The following is a 22125-nucleotide window of genomic DNA, read 5'->3' on the forward strand; positions in this document are numbered from 1 at the left end:
CCTGCAGGGTTAAAGCTCCATATTTAACTGTGAAACTAGAAGATTTTATCCTTTTAAAACCTTCTGCAGGTTTGGCTGTGAAGACCAGAACACTCCAAACGATGTTCTTAAACCTAATTTAATTAGTCTTTTTCAAACACTTTAAGACACATTTCAATCATTTCGGGAAATTTTTTCAGCAATTTTAGGCAGATTTTAATCTTTTGTTTAGTTGTTTTGGATGAATGTATGTAATTTTCTACAAGTTTATGTGATTTTCGGTCAGATTGGACAAATATTGAGTCATTTTGAACAGGTTTTTCCATTTTGGAAGATGGTTAATAATTATTCGTAATTATGAAGTCATTTTTGCAGTTTCTTTTCATTTTGTACAAGTTTGCAAAAATATTGAGTCTTTGGAAGTATTTGTTGTAAATTTGAGTGTTTTTTCAAATCATTTTGGAATAGAATGTTGTGTTCTATTTTTATTTTTGATCATTTTTGATCAAACTGGGTCATTTAAAGCAAGTTTTTGATCCCCTTGTACAAGTTGGTACCAGTTTTGAGTCTTTCTAGAGGTCTGCCTAATTTTAGAAAACTTTTCAGTGACTTCAGAGACATTTTGAGTCATTTCAGACCCGTTACATTTACAGTCATCTGTTAAGCTGTCGTAAACGGCTCCCCCTGCTGGGTGGCAGCATAATGACATTCTACACAAACAAACTGGAGCAAAGCTGATGAAGGTTGGACAGTTTCTTCCATTATGGGCCTCGTTTGAATAACTGGACTTATTGCTTGATGGGAGGTTTTGGAGGTTCAGGATGAAAGAAATGATCCGTCAGACACTGGGTGAATGTTTAAAACCTCTGATTTGTTTGGTACAGGGAGGCAGCAGATCAGGCCTGCAGGGAGCGGGACAAGGTGAAGGCCGACCTGGAGATGGCCGACCAGAGGAACCTGCAGCTGGTCCGGGAGGTGGATGACCGACACGCCAGCATGGAGACGCTCAACCAGACCAGGATCAGGTAGGACTACAACCAGGATCAGGTAGGACTACAACCAGGATCAGGTAGGACTGTTTAACTAGGATCAGGTAGGACTGTTTAACCAGGATCAGGTAGGACTGTTTAACTAGGATCAGGTAGGACTGTTTAACCAGGATCAGGTAGGACTGTTTAACCAGGATCAGGTAGGACTGTTTAACTAGGATCAGGTAGGACTGTTTAACTAGGATCAGGGAGGACTGTTTAACCAGGATCAGGTAGGACTGTTTAACCAGGATCAGGTAGGACTGTTTAACTAGGATCAGGTAGGACTGTTTAACCAGGATCAGGTAGGACTGTTTAACTAGGATCAGGTAGGACTGTTTAACCAGGATCAGGTAGGTCTACAGCCAGGATCAGGTAGGACTGTTTAACTAGGATCAGGTAGGACTGTTTAACTAGGATCAGGTAGGACTGTTTAACCAGGATCAGGTAGGTCTACAGCCAGGATCAGGTAGGACTGTTTAACTAGGATCAGGTAGGACTGTTTAACCAGGATCAGGTAGGTCTACAGCCAGGCTCAGGTAGGACTGTTTGACCAGGATCAGGTAGGACTGTTTGACCAGGATCAGGTAGGACTGTTTAACCAGGATCAGGTAGGACTGTTTAACCAGGATCAGGTAGGACTGTTTAACTAGGATCAGGTAGGACTGTTTAACTAGGATCAGGTAGGACTGTTTAACCAGGATCAGGTAGGACTGTTTAACCAGGATCAGGTAGGACTGTTTAACCAGGATCAGGTAGGACTGTTTAACTAGGATCAGGTAGGACTGTTTAACTAGGATCAGGTAGGACTGTTTAACCAGGATCAGGTAGGACTGTTTAACCAGGATCAGGTAGGACTGTTTAACTAGGATCAGGTAGGTCTACAGCCAGGATCAGGTAGGACTGTTTAACTAGGATCAGGTAGGACTGTTTAACTAGGATCAGGTAGGACTGTTTGACCAGGATCAGGTAGGACTGTTTAACTAGGCTCAGGTAGGACTGTTTGACCAGGATCAGGTAGGACTGTTTGACCAGGATCAGGTAGGACTGTTTAACCAGGATCAGGTAGGACTGTTTGACCAGGATCAGGTAGGACTGTTTAACTAGGATCAGGTAGGACTGTTTAACCAGGATCAGGTAGGACTGTTTAACTAGGATCAGGTAGGACTGTTTAACCAGGATCAGGTAGGACTGTTTAACTAGGATCAGGTAGGACTGTTTAACTAGGATCAGGGAGGACTGTTTAACTAGGATCAGGTAGGACTGTTTAACCAGGATCAGGTAGGTCTACAGCCAGGATCAGGTAGGACTGTTTAACCAGGATCAGGTAGGACTGTTTGACCAGGATCAGGTAGGACTGTTTAACCAGGATCAGGTAGGACTGTTTGACCAGGATCAGGTAGGACTGTTTAACCAGGATCAGGTAGGACTGTTTGACCAGGATCAGGTAGGACTGTTTAACTAGGATCAGGTAGGACTGTTTAACTAGGATCAGGTAGGACTGTTTAACTAGGATCAGGTAGGACTGTTTAACCAGGATCAGGTAGGACTGTTTAACCAGGATCAGGTAGGACTGTTTAACCAGGATCAGGTAGGACTGTTTAACTAGGATCAGGTAGGACTGTTTAACTAGGATCAGGTAGGACTGTTTAACCAGGATCAGGTAGGACTGTTTAACCAGGATCAGGTAGGACTGTTTAACTAGGATCAGGTAGGTCTACAGCCAGGATCAGGTAGGACTGTTTAACTAGGATCAGGTAGGACTGTTTAACTAGGATCAGGTAGGACTGTTTAACCAGGATCAGGTAGGTCTACAGCCAGGATCAGGTAGGACTGTTTAACTAGGATCAGGTAGGACTGTTTAACCAGGATCAGGTAGGTCTACAGCCAGGCTCAGGTAGGACTGTTTGACCAGGATCAGGTAGGACTGTTTGACCAGGATCAGGTAGGACTGTTTGACCAGGATCAGGTAGGACTGTTTAACCAGGATCAGGTAGGACTGTTTAACCAGGATCAGGTAGGACTGTTTAACTAGGATCAGGTAGGACTGTTTAACCAGGATCAGGTAGGACTGTTTAACCAGGATCAGGTAGGACTGTTTAACCAGGATCAGGTAGGACTGTTTAACCAGGATCAGGTAGGACTGTTTAACTAGGATCAGGTAGGACTGTTTAACTAGGATCAGGTAGGACTGTTTAACCAGGATCAGGTAGGACTGTTTAACCAGGATCAGGTAGGACTGTTTAACTAGGATCAGGTAGGTCTACAGCCAGGATCAGGTAGGACTGTTTAACTAGGATCAGGTAGGACTGTTTAACTAGGATCAGGTAGGACTGTTTGACCAGGATCAGGTAGGACTGTTTAACTAGGCTCAGGTAGGACTGTTTGACCAGGATCAGGTAGGACTGTTTGACCAGGATCAGGTAGGACTGTTTAACCAGGATCAGGTAGGACTGTTTGACCAGGATCAGGTAGGACTGTTTAACTAGGATCAGGTAGGACTGTTTAACCAGGATCAGGTAGGACTGTTTAACTAGGATCAGGTAGGACTGTTTAACCAGGATCAGGTAGGACTGTTTAACTAGGATCAGGTAGGACTGTTTAACTAGGATCAGGGAGGACTGTTTAACTAGGATCAGGTAGGACTGTTTAACCAGGATCAGGTAGGTCTACAGCCAGGATCAGGTAGGACTGTTTAACCAGGATCAGGTAGGACTGTTTGACCAGGATCAGGTAGGACTGTTTAACCAGGATCAGGTAGGACTGTTTGACCAGGATCAGGTAGGACTGTTTAACCAGGATCAGGTAGGACTGTTTGACCAGGATCAGGTAGGACTGTTTAACTAGGATCAGATAGGACTGTTTGACCAGGACCAGGTAGGACTGTTTGACCAGGACCAGGTAGGACTGTTTGACCAGGATCAGGTAGGACTGTTTAACTAGGATCAGGTAGGACTGTTTAACCAGGATCAGGTAGGTCTACAGCCAGGATCAGGTAGGACTGTTTAACTAGGATCAGGTAGGACTGTTTAACCAGGATCAGGTAGGACTGTTTGACCAGGATCAGGTAGGACTGTTTGACCAGGATCAGGTAGGACTGTTTAACCAGGATCAGGTAGGACTGTTTAACCAGGATCAGGTAGGTCTCTTTAACCAGGATCAGGTAGGACTGTTTGACCAGGATCAGGTAGGACTACAACCAGGACTAATCGGTTACTAGTTTAAATAAACCCTTGTCCTGATGAAGCTCTGAAAACTGTGTAACCTGCTCAGTCTGATGAGCTGCTCTGTGATTGGCAGAGACCTGGAGCAAGACTTCCGTGATAGGCTGACGGTGCTGCGCAGCCAATCAGAGCAGGAGAGCGAGGCGCTGCTGCAGCAGGCAGACCGAGAACGCAGCGCGATGCAGGAAGAGCTGCAGCTGCTGCGAGCTCAGGAGGCGGAGCTTCAAGAGGAGCTGAACGGCGGCAGACAGGTGAGACTGATTTACCTCCTGCTACAGAGGCTGTTTACAGGAAATGGAACCAACAGAACCTTGATTCTGGACGGTGTCTGCAGGAGAACCTCCGTCTGGACCAAGAACTGAACTCTGTGAAGCTGCAGCTGAACAAAGCTCAGAGCTCAGTCAGCAAACTGCAGAGAGACCTTGACCAGCTGCTGCACGACAAGGTGACAACACAAAAAACAGTAACACAACAACACAATACACAGTGACACAATAACACTACACAACACACAGTAACACAACACACAGTAACACAATAACACTACACAACACACAGTAACACTAAAAATGCACAATAACACGACATACACACTAAACAACATCAAATGCACACAAAACACTAAATACAATGAGACATGGTGACAACACACACACTCCATCCATTTATCCATCATCCATCCATCATCCATCCATCCATCCATTCATTTATCCATCATCCATCCATCCATCCATTCATTTATCCATCATCCATCCATCATCTATCCATTATCAATCATCCATCCATCCATCATCCATCCATCCGTCCATCTCCTTCCTCTTATCCGGGGTCGGGTCATGGAGGCAGCAGATGAAGCAGGTCATTCCAGATGTTCCTCCTCCCAGCAACACTTTCCAGCTCTTCCTGGAGGATCCCGAGGTGTTCCCAGGCCGGATGAGATATATAATCCCTCCATGTTCTGGTTCTACCCCGGGGTCTCCTCCCAGGAGGATGTGATCAGAAAACCTCCAAAGGAAGTCTCTCTGGAGGATCAGAATCAGATGTCCAAACCACCTCCACTGGTTCCTTCAGAGGTGAAGGTTCAGCAGCTCTACTCTGAGCTCCCTCCAGATGTCTGATCTTCTCCTCCTATCTCTAAGGCTGAGCCCAGACACCCTACAGAGGAAGCTCATTTCAGACGCTTCCATGATCTCATTCTTTGGGTCACTACCCAGAGCTCATGACCATAGGTGAGGGTTGGAACGTAGATGGATGGTTGGTTCCTGCATTACTACTACCACACCAATCCTCCTGTCCATCTCTTGCTCCATTTTCCAATCATTTGTGAACAAGATCCTGAGATACTTGAACTCCCTCACTTGAGGAAGCAGAGAACCATGACCTCAGACTTGGAGGTTCTGATCCTCATCCCCACCGCTTCATACTCAGCTGCAAACCGCTCCAGTGCTGCTGAAGGTCTGAGGAACCAACAGAACTACATCATCTGCAAAAACCAGACACCCTCCTCTCCCTGGCTGATCCTTGATATCCATGAAGACCACAAACAGGATCAGAGACCATGGACAGTCCTGGAGGAGTCCAACACCCACCAGAAACATGTCTGACTTTAGTATGCAGACACAGCTCTCACTTTGGTTCTACAGGGACTGAATGTCTCGTATCAGAGCCTGGTACCCCATACTCCCTCAGTACCCCCATAGAGCCCCTCAGAGGACACAGTTGTAGACCTTCTCCAGATCCACAAAACACATGTAGACTGGCAGGTCCAACTCCCATGACCCCCTCAGCAGCTCCACAAGAGTAAAGATCTGATCCACCGTTCCACAACCAGGACAGAATCCACATTGTTCCTCCTGGATCTGAGGTTCAACAATCAGTCAGAGCCTCCCTTCCAGCTCCCTAGAGTAAACTTTCCAGGGGAGGCTGAGAAGTGTGATACCCCGGGAGATGGAACTCACTCTCTGGTCTTCCTTTATAAAAATGGGAGCCACCACCCCGATTTGCCACTCCACAGGTACCATACCTGATTCCCATATGACATTGTAGAGATGTCAGGCAAGACAGTCCAACAATGTCCAGAACCTTCAGCATCTCAGAGTGGATCTCATCCACACCTGGCACCACTGAGGACCTTTTTAACTACTTCGGCGACCTCTGTCATGGATATGGATGAAGATTCCTCCGAGTCTTCAGGCTCTGCCTCCTCCACAGCAACCCGGTCTCACAAGGATTCGTGAAACTGTCACGTAAATTAATCTATGGTTACGTGCGCACCAACACGATTTCTCATATTTTACGTGTTGCTCACAACGAAATTCAAACCAATGTATTTCAAGCGGAGGACTTTTCATGCCACTCAGAACGTATTTCAAACGAATATTTTTAATGTAAAAGCTTAAATCTGACCGAGGAGAAACATGACACACGAGGAATATTTGATTAATTAAACGTTCTATTCAGGTGTGATTAAGATTCAGATATGAAAACAAAATCAAACTCGTTTGCAAACAAACAAACACTAACGTTTTTTAATCTCAAATACCCAAATCCTGCAGCAAAAATAAAGGCATCACATTATATGTATGGGACGATGTAATGCAAAATATAGCGTTGGATTCGCAATGCTTTTACATTAAAAATATAATATACCCATTCAAAATGCCCTACGTAACTCGCTTAAATCTGACCGAGGAGAAACATGACACACGAGGAATATTTGATTAATTAAACGTTCTATTCAGGTGTGATTAAGATTCAGATATGAAAACAAAATCAAACCCGTTTGCAAACAAACAAACACTAACGTTTTTTAATCTCAAATACCCAAATCCTGCAGCAAAAATAAAGGCATCACATTATATGTATGGGACGATGTAATGCAAAATATAGCGTTGGATTCGCAATGCTTTTACATTAAAAATATAATATACCCATTCAAAATGCCCTACGTAACTCGCTTAAATCTGACCGAGGAGAAACATGACACACGAGGAATATTTGATTAATTAAACGTTCTATTCAGGTGTGATTAAGATTCAGATATGAAAACAAAATCAAACCCGTTTGCAAACAAACAAACACTAACGTTTTTTAATCTCAAATACCCAAATCCTGCAGCAAAAATAAAGGCATCACATTATATGTATGGGACGATGTAATGCAAAATATAGCGTTGGATTCGCAACGCTTTTACATTAAAAATATTCGTTTGAAATACGTTCTGAGTGGCATGAAAAGTCCTCCGCTTGGATTCGCAACGCTTTTACATTAAAAATATTCGTTTGAAATACGTTCTGAGTGGCATGAAAAGTCCTCCGCTTGAAATACATTGGTTTGAATTTCGTTGTGAGCAACACGTAAAATATGAGAAATCGTGTTGGTGCGCACGTAACCATAGATTAATTTACGTGACAGTTTCACGAATCCTTGTGAGACCGGGTTGTCCACAGAGGACGTGTTTACCGGGTTCAAGAGTTCCTCAAAGTGATCTTTCAACCGCCCAACAATATCTCCAGTACAGGTCAACAGTTCTCCACCCCAACTGTACACAGCCTGAGCAAATCCCTGCCTCCCCTTCCTGAGGCGTCAGTTTGCCAGAACGTCCTTAAGGCCAACCAAAAGTCCTTCTCCATAGACTCCCTGAACTCTTCCCACACCAGAGTTTTAGCTTCCACAACTGCTGCAGCTGCCGCCCTTTTGGCCAACCAGTACCTGTCGGTTGCTTCAGGAGACATCCGAGACAGCCAAGCCCAGAAGGCCTCCTTTTTCAACTGGACGGCTTCCCTCACTGCCGGTGTCCATCAGCAGGTTCTTGGGTTTCTACCACAACAGACACCAGTGACCTTCAGACCACAGTTCCTAACAGCTGCTTCTGTATTGGATTCTTTGAACATGGACCGCTCAGACTCCATGTCCCCAACCTCCCCCAGGATGCAGGAGAAACTCTTCCGGAGGTGGGAGTTAAAAACCTACGGACAGGGTCCTCCTCCAGATGTTCCCAGTTCACCCTCACTACACGTCTGGGTTTACCAGGTCTGTCCGGCAGTCTTCCCCGCCATTGGATCCAACTCACCACCAGGTGATGATCAGTTGATAGCTCTGCTCCTCTCTTCACCCGAGTGCCCAAAACATACGGCTGCAGGTCTGATGATCGACTAAAAAGTCGATCATCAACCTTTGGCCTAAGGTCTTCTGGTACCAGGTACACTTATGAGCAACCTTATGCTCAAACATGGTGTTTGTTTTGGACAATCTATGACTAGAACAGAAGTCCAATAACAAAACACCACTCGGGTTCAGATTAGGCCATTCCTCCCAATTTCCTCCTCCAGGGTTTTCCATCGTTGCCCACGTGAGCGTTGAAGTCCTCCAGCAGAACTATGGAGTCTCCAGGTGGTATCGCTTCCAGGAACCACCCAGAGACTCCAAGAAGGTCGAATACTCTGAACTGCTGTTTGGTGCATAAGAACAAACAGTCTGAGTTTTCCCCTCAGAGAGACGACCCTGGTGCATCTCACCCTGGGCAACTGTGGAAAAGGAGAGAGTCCAACCCCTCTCCAGGATTTTTGTTCTGAAACCCTTGCTGTGCATGCAGGTGAGCCCAACTATACCTATGTTCCATGTTCATAGAACTACACTGACAGTCATTAAAAACTTTGAGACCATATTTTTCAACATACCGGTAATTTTCATTTTGAAGCCCCAAACTGGATTTTCTTCATATGAATCATTTCTTTAGCATATTGGCATACAGAAACAAAAATCTAAAGTTTCAAGAATTTCACAAAAGAAAACGGCACCTGCCAAACACAAAGTCACAACAGTCAATACCGAGTATGGCCTCCATTTGCTTGGATGCAGGCAGCAATCCGTCGGCGCATGCTTTGGACCAGGCTTCTGATTGTGGGTTGGGAACAGCCCATACGCCTGGATACATCACTGTAGCTCAAAGCGGCCTCCACCATACCCAGTGCCCGGAGACGTTGTTCATGTGATAGACGCGGCATGATGCTGTTCACTGGACTAACAATGGTGGCCTTTTTTGGGCCTTTATATAGGCCTTCAGAACCCATTCTCACATTGTGCAGATACTCACTGAGTATTGCTTGGTGTGTATTTGGTTAACTTTTGCAAAGTGACCAACCCATGTGCAATGAATCATGACAAAATGACAACTCATCATTATCTCCACTACCAGGGCACTAGATCATCAGTAAATCCACAATGAATCATTACAACCCCCCTACAAGCAGAATTCTGCCTACATTTCTACCTCAAAGTTTCTATTGACTGTCAGTATAGTTGACACCACCAGGGGGCAGAGCGCCTGGACCCACCACTCCCCCCCCACCCCCAGACCTGGCTGCATGAAGAGGTCCCAGTTTCCTTGATCCAGGAGAGGTGGTGGCTTTCCTTTCTGTCGCTGTCATCAGGTTTTCTGAGTTGCTCTGTCTGGTCCCTCCTCCAGGACCAGTTTGCTTTGGGAGACCCGACCAGGGGGTAGCGCCCCGAAGAATATAACTCCCAGGATCAGAGACACTCAAACCCTCCACCGTGATAAGGTGGTGATACGACAGGGGGCTGCAGACACACAAAGTAACACTAAATACTCACTAAATAACACTAAATACTCACTAAATAACACTAAATACACACACAATAACACTAAATATACACACAATAACACTAAATACTCACAAAAAACATTCAATACACACAATAACACGAAATATACACAAAATAACACTAAATATACACAAAATAACACTAAATACTCACAAAAAACATTCAATACACACAAAATAACACTAAATATACACTAAATAACACTAAATATACACACAATAACACTAAATATACACTAAATAGCACTAAATACACACACAATAACATTAGATACTCAAACATTTAATACACACAAAATAACACTAAATATACACTAAATAGCACTAAATACACACACAATAGCACTGAATGCACAGAGACTGTGTGTGTGTTTTAGTGTGTGTTTTAGTGTGTGCTATGTGATCTCTGGTGTTTCTCCTCCTTGTAGCTGATGAATGATTAATACCAGTTTCCTCTCTGACTTCTCTTTTCTGCTGTCGACCAGCGTTCGCTTCAGACCGGCTGCCGCTTCTGTCGATTGATTGATTGATTGACAGCTGTTTTTTTTTGATTGACAGTTTGGCAGCTTGGACCCGAGTGGCGCTGGTCCAAGTCACGAGGAGCGGTTCTCCGAGATCGTCAGAGAGTACGAGCTGCAGTGCAGGGTAAGAGATCAGCTGTCTGCGTGTCAGAACGCACATACATGAAACACACATGTTCACTGTCAGGACGACATCGTCTCTAATGTTCATCTGAATAAGTCTGCTGAGAAAGACCGTTTTAGTTTCTATTTAACAGTATCGCTCATTTATTTAGTCAAATTTAAACTGATAAAAACCACTGAAGGCTTTTACCTTTCTGTGTATCTGTAATGGTGTGCAGCAGAACCAGGTGTGTGTGTGGCAGGTTTTAATGATCAGCAGAACCAGGTGTGTGTGTGGCAGGTTTTAATGATCAGCAGAACCAGGTGTGTGTGTGGCAGGTTTTAATGATCAGCAGAACCAGGTGTGTGTGTGGCAGGTTTTAATGATCAGCAGAACCAGGTGTGTGTGTGGCAGGTTTTAATGATCAGCAGAACCAGGTGTGTGTGTGGCAGGTTTTAATGATCAGCAGAACCAGGTGTGTGTGTGGCAGGTTTTAATGATCAGCAGAACCAGGTGTGTGAGGCAGGTTTTAATGTCCGTTTATGTTTGTGCACCTGAACGCCTCACACTGCTTGGACAGAAGATCAAGGTGAGAGCAGCTGATACCTGCAGCTGTGATCACCTGACGGGTTCTAAACCCTCTGCTGCTGTGTGTCACTACACGTACACAACACACACACAAAACAACCACAGAGAGACACAAAACGTCCAAAAGAGACACAAAACGTCCAAAAGAGACACAAAACGACCACAGAGAGATACAAAACGACCACAGAGAGACACAAAACGACCAAAAGAGACGCATAACGACCACAAAGAGACACAACAACCATAGAGACACAAAATGCCCACAGAGACAAAATGACCACAGAGACACAAAACGACCAAAAGAGACGCATAACGACCACAAAGAGACACAACAACCATAGAGACACAAAATGCCCACAGAGACAAAATGACCACAGAGACACAAAACGACCACAAAGAGACCCACAAAACGACCAAAAGAGACACATAACGATCACAAAGCAACACATAACGACCACAAAGAGACAAAACGTCCACAGAGAGACACAAATGGACCACAGCTAGACAAAGACACAAAACACTGATCTCAAAGACACACAACAGTGTTCCTAATATTCTGCCTCCCTCATGTATGTTACTGTGGTGGACAAAACAAAGACACCTGTTCAGGTACGGCGCTAGAATGAGGCTAACTCAGGAAGCTAACCTGCTGCAACCTGAAAAATGTGTGGAACCCTGAACATACATGACACTAGTATGTTGTGTTCTTTATAATTAAACATCGTGTTACTGACTGTTAGCGCTTCTTCTTTTCCTCCTCTTTCTTCTTCTGTCTCTGCGTTGCTCTGCTGTGATGTCACCACTCTGTCCAACATGGCCAACTGAAGCTGAATTTAGCTGTTAAATCTCAGCTGTGTGTGTAGTAACAGTGTGTGTGTGTGTGTGTTGCGTTCAGGAGCTGCAGGACAGGAATGATGAGCTGAGCTCAGAGGTGGAGCTGCTGAACAGCCAGAGGAGGAACCGAAGATCTGCAGGAGACGACGGCAACACAACCCTGAGCTGGAGACAGCAACACTCTGAGTCTGGTAACACAACATCTAGACGACTACTACACCACCCTCACCAGGGTTATGTCTGTAGCTGATCAATCACATCTGTAGCTGATCAATCACATCTGTAGCTGATCAATCACATCTGTAGCTGATCAATCACATCTGTAGCTGATCAATCACATCTATGACTGATCAGTCACATCTGTAACTGATCAATCACATCTGTAACTGATCAATCACATCTGTAACTGATCAATCACATCTATGACTGATCAATCACATCTGTAACTGATCAATCACATCTGTAACTGATCAATCACATCTAACTGATCAATCACATCTAACTGATCAATCACATTTGTAACTGATCAATCACATCTGTAACTGATCAATCACATCTGTAACTGATCAATCACATCTGTAACTGATCAATCACATCTGTAACTGATCAATCACATCTAACTGATCAATCACATTTGTAACTGATCAATCACATCTGTAACTGATCAATCACATCTGTAACTGATCAATCACATCTGTAACTGATCAATCACATCTATGACTGATCAATCACATCTGTAACTGATCAATCACATCTGTAACTGATCAATCACATCTAACTGATCAATCACATTTGTAACTGATCAATCACATCTGTAACTGATCAATCACATCTGTAACTGATCAGTCACATTTGTAGCTGATCAATCACATCTGTAACTGATCAATCACATCTGTAACTGATCAGTCACATCTGTAACTGATCAGTCACATTTGTAGCTGATCAGTCACATTTGTAGCTGATCAGTCACATTTGTAGCTGATCAATCACATCTGTAACTGATCAGTCACATCTGTAACTGATCAGTCACATCTGTAACTGATCAATTCAATTCAATTTTATTTATATAGCGTCAATTACAGTCAAATCGTCTCAAGACGCTTTACAGAACCCATATGCCTGACCCCCAGAGCAAGCCCAAAGGCGACAGTGGCAGGAAAACACCCTTTTAACAGGGAAGAAACCTCGAGCAGAACCCGGCTCTATATAGGGGGGACCCATCTGCCTGCTGGCCGGGCGGGTTGAGAAGGACAGAGGAGGGCAAGGGGGAGGGATGGGAGAAGAGGGAGGGGTGGGAAAGCAAGGAAAACACAACACACATTTGGATACATGTATGACAGGATATGTGACACAGACAAAGTATAAGCAAACATTGAAAACTGACTCATAGTTTACTCTGATGATGTACGGCTCTGACATTAAACATACTCCATATATAATCACATCTGTAACTGATCAATCACATTTGTAGCTGATCAATCACATTTGTAGCTGATCAATCACATTTGTAGCTGATCAATCACATCTGTAACTGGTCAGTCACATCTACAATTGATCAATTTCTTCATCAGTCAGTATTGATCAGATCTGATGTGACTGAAGAAGAAAAGCTGTGTTTAGATCAGTTTCTGCTGAGATGTTAACTGGACTTTCAGGTCCAACCTGTGCAGGTAGGCAGCAGGCCACGCCCACCTCACACACACACACACACACACACTCTGCAGGTAGACAGCAGGCCACGCCCACCACAGGTTTGTCCATCTGGTTAGTCGGTGGTTTCACTGATAGTCTGTTTCTCGACTCTCTACCTGCTCAGACGACTCGAACATGAAGCGAAGCTCGAGTCCTTCGACCAGGAAGAAGCTGCAGCCGGCCGATAAGACAGGTGAGGATCAGCTGATTTACCTATAACTCACCTGGAGGATCAACAAACCGTCAGTTAATTCAACCAGAGAAGAAGAAGCTGCTACTAGAGCGCTCTATCAGGGAGGAGGAGATATCAGCCACGGGAGAAAAACATAGTCAGAAAAATGAGACGCTAAACGGCTGAAATGAAACAAAAAGTAGAAAAATTAGTCATAAAATACGAAAATCGAGACGCAAACTTAGAAAAAACAAAACCATAGAGAAAAGAACAACAGAAAACAGGATGTAAAACAAGAAAAATGAGACACAACAGGACCATGTTTAGAAAGAATGAAGCAGATCTGATCAGAATCTGGAACCCGGAGAGCTCTGATTGGTCGATCCGGCTGTCAGTCAGACGTATTGAACCCTCTTTGTCCCGCTCCCTCCCCAGCTCTCTGCTCATTGGACGATGTCTCGGGTTCAGCTGTCAGCATCCAGACTGAACTGGCTCTGGAGCAGCTGAAGCAGAAACACGAGCAGGAGATGCAGCAGCTCAACATCCAGCTGGAGACGCAGGTAAGCAGGGGGACAGGTGTTCAACCTACCTGTTCATTTACCTGTTTATTGACCGACCTGTTTATTTACCTATTTATTGACCTACCTGTTTATTAACATACCTGTTTATTTACCTACCTGTTTATTAACCTACCTGTTCATTTACCTGTTTATTAACCTACCTATTTATTAACCTACCTGTTTATTGACCTACCTGTTTATTAGCCGGTTTATTGACCTACCTGTTTATTGACCTACCTGTTTATTAGCCGGTTTATTGACCTACCTGTTTATTAACCTACCTTTTCATTTACCTGTTTTTTAACCTACCTATGTATTAACCTACCTGTTTATTGACCTACCTGTTTATTAGCCGGTTTATTGACCTACCTGTTTATTAACCTACCTATGTATTAACCTACCTGTTTATTAGCCAGTTTATTGACCTACCTGTTTATTAACCTACCTTTTCATTTACCTGTTTTTAACCTACCTATGTATTAACCTACCTGTTTATTGACCTACCTGTTTATTGACCTACCTATTTATTTACCTGTTTATCTAACCTACCCGTTTATCTAACCTACCTGTTTCATGACCTACCTGTTTATTATCCTACCTGTTTCATGACCTACCTGTTTATCTAATCTACCTGTTTACTGACCTACCTGTTTATTGACCTACCTGTTTATCTGACCTACCTGTTTGAACACCTGTGCCATCCTCCTCAGGTGAACTACTACAAGCGCAGCCTGGACCTGATGAGGCAGAGTATGGAGGTGGAGCGTAAAGACATTTCTCAGGCCTTCAAGGTTTGTTCAGACTTTCAGAATAAAAGTCTGAATGTTGGAAAAGTTTAGGAGGATCTCCATGTCAATTGTCTGACTGTGAACTTTTAATATCAATTCAAGGTTTATTCCACATATCCTGCTTTTATTCTACATATCCTGACTTTTATTCCACATATTCTGATTTATATGGAATACAAGTTAGGATATATGGAAGAAAAGTCCATTTCAAGTATTATATCCTAACATTCATTCCACATATCCTGGCTTTTATTACTTGTATTCTGATTTTTATTCCTTATATTCTGACTTTCATTCCTTATGTTCTGACTTTAGTTTTATATATCCTGACTATTATTCCACATATCCTGACTATTATTCCACATATCCTGACTTTTATTCCTTATATTCTTACTTTTATTATGTTCTGACTTTAGTTTTATATATCCTGACTATTATTCCACATATCCTGACTTTTATTCCTTATATTCTTACTTTTATTATGTTCTGACTTTAGTTTTATATATCCTGACTATTATTCCACATATCCTGACTTTTATTTCTTATATTCTTACTTTTATTTCTTATGTTCTTACTTTAGTTTTATATATCCTGACTTTTATTCCTTATATTCTGACTTTTATTCCTTATATTCTTACTTTTATTTCTTATATTCTGACTTTAGTTTTATATATCCTGACTATTATTCCACATATCCTGACTTTTATTTCTTATATTCTTACTTTTATTTCTTATGTTCTTACTTTAGTTTTATATATCCTGACTATTATTCCACATATCCTGACTTTTATTTCTTATATTCTTACTTTTATTTCTTATGTTCTTACTTTAGTTTTATATATCCTGACTTTTATTCCTTATATTCTGACTTTTATTTCTTATATTCTGACTTTAGTTTTATATATCCTGACTATTATTCCACATATTCTGACTTTTATTCCTTATATTCTGACTTTTATTCCTTATATTCTGACTTTTATTCCTTATATTCTGACTTTTATTTCTTATATTCTGACTTTAGTTTTATATATCCTGACTATTATTCCACATATCCTGACTTTTATTCCTTATATTCTGACTTTTATTTTTATATTCTGACTTTAGTTTTATATAGACTGACTTTTATTCCACATATCCTGACTTTAATTCCATTCCAGTTCTCTCAGACCTCTTGAACATCCTGTGGAGTTTATAAAATGAGACATACGTCAGTAAAAGGTTTGAGCTGATGAGATCTGGAGTTGTTCCTCTTGTCTTTGGTCAGCTGGAGATCAGTGAGCTGGAAGAGCAGAAGTCTGAGACCGAGCAGCAGGTGAAGCAGCTGAAGGAGGCTCTGGACAACCTGCAGACTCAGATCCAGCATGGAGGAGGAGGATGGAGCAGCGAGCAGCAGCGGAGGTGAGGAAGAAACACATCAGGGTTAAAATAGATTTAAAACAAACTACAGAGGTATTAGCAGCTGGTAGAGGTTAGATTTTTAGTTTAAAAACACCAATCAACATAAGAAGAACAAACATTTTATGTTTTTATTCCATATATCCTGACTTTTATGGAATACAAGTATATTCTGACTTTTATTACGCATCTTATTTTTGTTGTTTTGTCTCGTTTTTGTCATTTTCCGTCCGTTTTTTGTCGTTTTTGTGTCTTATTTTTGTCATTTTATGTCTGGTTTTGGTCCATTTGAACTGGATTTCTCACAGAATAGCAGCTCTAACTGTTCCTCTCAGACTTTTCCAGCAGCGTTCTGAACTCTGCCGGTTTCTTTCCCAGGATGCAGTGGGAGCGGGCCGAGCTGGAGCAGAATTTTGCCAGAGAGATCGGGAACCTGGTCCAGAGGCTGAGTGCCGAGAAGGAGCAGCTGGAGGCCGAGCTGAAGCTGAAGATGGACCAGGAGCTGCTGCTGGTCCGGTGAGTCCAGAGGGTCTAGTTCTTCACCTTAAAGTCAGACCAGATGTTTAGTGGACCCCACTGGGAGGCTCTAGTTTCTGCTCTAGTTCTACTAGAGTTAAATTAGTTAAATTAAATGTTTCAGGCTGAATAAGACCACTGTGTAGAACAGAGAGCAGTAGAACGTGATGCTGTGATGTGAGCAGGGACGAGTCGCAGCAGCAGCTCGCTCAGATGAAGCTGCAGCACACCGAGTCACAGCACCGCCTGCTGCACCAGCTGCACCGCCAGAGAGGATTCTGGGAGCAGCAGGTCATCCAATCAGAGGAGCAGCACCAGGAGAAGGTCCGACATCTGGAGGAGCAGCACCAGGAGGAGGTCCAACATCTGGAGAAGCAGCATCAGGAGGAGGTCCAACATCTGGAGGAGCAGCATCAGGAGGAGGTCCAACATCTGGAGGAGCAGCATCAGGAGGAGGTCCAACATCTGGAGGAGCAGCACCAGGAGAAGGTCCAACATCTGGAGAAGCAGCACCAGGAGGAGGTCCAACATCTGGAGCAGCACCAGGAGAAGGTCCAACATCTGGAGAAGCAGCATCAGGAGGAGGTCCAACATCTGGAGAAGCAGCATCAGGAGGAGGTCCAACATCTGGAGGAGCAGCACCAGGAGGAGGTCCAACATCTGGAGGAGCAGCATCAGGAGGAGGTCCAACATCTGGAGGAGCAGCATCAGGAGGAGGTCCAACATCTGGAGAAGCAGCACCAGGAGAAGGTCCAACATCTGGAGAAGCAGCACCAGGAGGAGGTCCAACATCTGGAAGAGCAGCGGTCCAGGGCAGAGGAGGCGGGCCGGTCGGAGCTGGAGGCGTGTTGGGGGCGGAGCAGCGAGCTGGAGGCCCGGCTGGAGGAGGTCTGCACTCAGCTGCAGGAGAGCATCGGCTTCCTGGAGTCCCACGAGGTTCTGAACCGACGTCTGGCTGCAGAGAAGAGTTCTGTAGAGGAGCGGCTCACAGAACTTCAGGTCGAATCCGAAACCTGCAGGAGCCTCAGGGAGCAGGAGCTGGAGAACCTGCAGGAGGTGCTGAGGACCAGAACCCAGTCCGTTTCCAGGCTGTCTGCCGAGCTGGACTCCCTGAGAACGGACCGGGCCAGGCTTATCCAGGACCTGAAGGACCAGGCCATGGCTGTGGACGACCTGCAGCTGCAGCTGGACGGGAGGAGGAGCAGCGAGGAGGCTCTGCAGGAGGCTCTGAGGCTGGAACGGACCAGAATCTCACAGCTCCAGTCCGGTCTGGACGAGGAGAAGGAGGAGGTCTGCCGGCTGAGCCAGGAGAACCGGAGCTACATCCGACTGGCCGACCAGCTCTCCACCCAGATCGTGGAGATGGAGGAGGAGATCTCCACGCTCCGAGACCACCTGAGGGAGCTCAGCCAGCAGCTCAACGACACCGCAGACCTGGTTCTGGACCTCCGGACCCAGCTCAACTCAAGAACAAGCGAGGCAACAGAGCAGCAGAAAAGGACTGGAGAGAGTCGCAGCGAAGTCCAGCAGCTGAATGCTCAGCTGGAGGCAGAACTGGACCGGGTCAAGAAGGAGGTTCTCCAGCTGCAGCGGGCCCAGCAGGACTCCCAGAAGCAGCAGGAGGCCCGGCAGGACTCCCAGAAGCAGCAGGAGGCCCGGCAGGACTCCCAGAAGCAGCAGGAGGACTTCGAGGAGGAGAAGCGGCGGCTGACGCAGCAACTGATGGAGCTGGAGCAGCTGGTTCTGGCTCTGGAGGAGGCTTCGGACCCGTCTGGTCCACTCAGGTTTGTGGAGCATGAGACGGACTCTGAGATCCAGAACCGGGTCTGGACGATGACTAACCTCCGTCTGCCTAATCAAGGTGCTCTGAATGAAACTCCCAGAATGCACCGCTGCACGGCGCTAACCCCCTCACCGCTAACCGAATGACATCATCTAAATGCATGAGTCCATCTGACTTCCTGCTTCCTGTCTTTTCTCTGATTTAAACGTTGATTTGATGACTTGGAGCTCCTGTTTCTCTGACGGTCGGTTTGTGGCTGCAGAACTCAGCTGGAGGAGGTCCGATCAGAGAACGGAGCTCAGCAGGAGAGGCTGAAGGTCCTGCAGCAGGAGGTCCAGACCCTGGAGGACGACGTCAGCAAGAAGAGGTGAGAGGAGACAGGCACTTACTGACCGCAGATCAGTGAATCCATTAAAGAAGACCAGTGTCCATTTAAATACCAGTTTATTTATCACCTGGTTCAGCAGGTGTGCAGACAGGTGAGGTTCAGGTGAGTCACAAGAACAGACACCCTCAGACCACTGCTGATTGGAGACGCAACACGACAAAAACGAGATGTAAAACACCAAATGAGACCTAAAACACCAAATGAGACGCAACGCGACAAAAACGAGACCTAAAACACCAAATGAGACGTAAAACACCAAATGAGACGCAACGCGACAAAAACGAGACCTAAAACACCAAATGAGACGTAAAACACCAAATGAGACGCAACGCGACAAAAACGAGATGTAAAACACCAAATGAGACGCAACGCGACAAAAACGAGATGTAAAACACCAAATGAGACGCAACGCGACAAAAACGAGACGTAAAACACCAATGGGACGCAAAACACCGAATGAGACGCAAAACACCAAATGAGACGCAACGCGACAAAAATGAGAAGTAAAACACCAAATGAGACGCAAAACACCAAATGAGACGCAACGCCACAAAAACGAGACGCAAAACACCAAATGAGACGCAACGCGACAAAAACGAGACCTAAAACACCAAATGAGACCTAAAACACCAAATGAGACGCAACGCGACAAAAACGAGATGTAAAACACCAAATGAGACGCAACGCGACAAAAACGAGACGTAAAACACCAAATGAGACGCAACGCGACAAAAACGAGACGTAAAACACCAAATGAGACGCAACGCGACAAAAACGAGACGTAAAACACCAATGGGACGCAACGCGACAAAAACGAGACGTAAAACACCAATGGGACGCAAAACACCGAATGAGACGCAAAACACCAAATGAGACGCAACGCGACAAAAATGAGAAGTAAAACACCAAATGAGACGCAAAACACCAAATGAGACGCAAAACACCAAATGAGACGCAACGCGACAAAAACGAGACGCAAAACACCAAATGAGACGCAACGCGACAAAAACGAGACGCAAAACACCAAATGAGACGCAACGCGACAAAAACAAGACGTAAAACACCAAATGACACGCAAAACACCAAATGACACGCAACGCGACAAAAACAAGACGTAAAACACCAAATGAGACGCAACGTGACAAAAACGAGACCTAAAACACCAAATGAGACGCAACGCGACAAAAACGAGACGTAAAACACCAAATGACACGCAACGCGACAAAAACGAGACGCAAAACACCAAATGAGACGCAACGCGACAAAAACAAGACGTAAAACACCAAATGAGATGCAACGCGACAAAACGAGACGTAAAACACCAAATGAGATGCAAAACACCAAATGAGACGCAACGCGACAAAAACGAGACGTAAAACACCAAATGAGACGCAACGCGACAAAAATGAGACGTAAAACACCAAATGAGACTCAACGCGACAAAAACGAGACCTAAAACACCAAATGAGACGCAACGCGACAAAAACGAGACGTAAAACACCAAATGACACGCAACGCGACAAAAACGAGACGCAAAACACCAAATGAGACGCAACGCGACAAAAACAAGACGTAAAACACCAAATGAGATGCAACGTGACAAAACGAGACGTAAAACACCAAATGAGACGCAAAACACCAAATGAGACGCAACGCGACAGAAACGAGACGTAAAACACCAAATGAGACGCAACGCGACAAAAACGAGACGTAAAACACCAAATGAGACGCAACGCGACAAAAATGAGACGTAAAACACCAAATGAGATGCAACGCGACAAAACGAGACGTAAAACACCAAATGAGATGCAACGCGACAAAAACGAGACGTAAAACACCAAATGAGATGCAACGCGACAAAACGAGACGTAAAACACCAAATGAGACGCAACGCGACAAAAACGAGACGTAAAACACCAAATAAGATGCAACGCGACAAAACGAGACGTAAAACACCAAATGAGACGCAAAACACCAAATGAGACGCAAAACACCAAATGAGACGCAACGCGACAAAACGAGATGTAAAACACCAAATGAGACGCAAAACACCAAATGAGACGCAACACGACAAAAACGAGATGTAAAACACCAAATGACACACAAAACACCAAATGAGATGCAACACGACAAAGACGAGACACAAAACACCAAATGAGATGCAACGCGACAAAAACGACACAAAAATGACAAAAATAAAACACGATTAAAACGAGACACAAAACAACAAAACTGAGACAAAAAAATGACAAAAATGACAAAAACAAGACAAAAAATGACAAAAGATGACAAAAATGATACACAAAATGAGACAAACGACAAAAACGAGACAAAAAACAATAAATGAGAGAAAAAACAACAAATGAGACACAAAACAACAAAAACGAGACACAACGACACAAATAAGACACAAAACAACAAAAATGAGATGCAAAACGACAAATCGAGACACAGGATGACTAAAACGAGACGCCGAATGACTAAAATGAGACGCAAAGCGACAAAAACGAGATGTAAAACACCAAATGAGACGCAACGCGACAAAAACGAGATGTAAAACACCAAATGAGACGCAACGTGACAAAAACGAGACGTAAAACACCAAATGAGACGCAACGCGACAAAAACGAGACGTAAAACACCAAATGAGACGCAACGCGACAAAAACGAGACGTAAAACACCAATGGGACGCAACGCGACAAAACGAGACGCAAAACACCAAATGAGACGCAACGCGACAGAAACGAGACGTAAAACACCAAATGAGACGCAACGCGACAAAAACGAGACGTAAAACACCAAATGAGACGCAACGCGACAAAAATGAGAAGTAAAACACCAAATGAGACGCAACGCGACAAAAACAAGACGTAAAACACCAAATGAGATGCAACGTGACAAAACGAGACGTAAAACACCAAATGAGACG

At 44.4% G+C, this 22125-nt stretch overlaps 1 protein-coding gene across 50 annotated transcripts in view; it reads left to right on the forward strand.

Moving 5' to 3' along the window:
- The window catches only part of ninl (ninein-like), a 51208-nt gene that overhangs the window by 16335 nt on the left and 12748 nt on the right, over positions 1-22125 (forward strand). For 2 of the 50 annotated variants that reach the window (XM_051959986.1, XM_051960006.1), the window contains exons 10-22: positions 864-1004; positions 4308-4482; positions 4566-4676; positions 10414-10500; positions 11963-12092; positions 13718-13786; positions 14201-14325; positions 15036-15116; positions 16378-16511; positions 16887-17024; positions 17210-17546; positions 17577-18808; positions 19070-19174. In XM_051959986.1, coding sequence (XP_051815946.1) covers positions 864-1004; positions 4308-4482; positions 4566-4676; positions 10414-10500; positions 11963-12092; positions 13718-13786; positions 14201-14325; positions 15036-15116; positions 16378-16511; positions 16887-17024; positions 17210-17546; positions 17577-18808; positions 19070-19174 — 2865 coding nt within the window. The remainder of the gene's footprint in view (positions 1-863; positions 1005-4307; positions 4483-4565; positions 4677-10413; positions 10501-11962; positions 12093-13717; positions 13787-14200; positions 14326-15035; positions 15117-16377; positions 16512-16886; positions 17025-17209; positions 17547-17576; positions 18809-19069; positions 19175-22125) is intronic. The other 48 variants (XM_051960037.1, XM_051960031.1, XM_051960030.1 and 45 more) reach the window with 48 other exon arrangements.

Source organism: Acanthochromis polyacanthus, chromosome 15 (genome assembly GCF_021347895.1).
Source record: "Acanthochromis polyacanthus isolate Apoly-LR-REF ecotype Palm Island chromosome 15, KAUST_Apoly_ChrSc, whole genome shotgun sequence".
Classification (NCBI taxonomy): domain Eukaryota; kingdom Metazoa; phylum Chordata; class Actinopteri; family Pomacentridae; genus Acanthochromis; species Acanthochromis polyacanthus.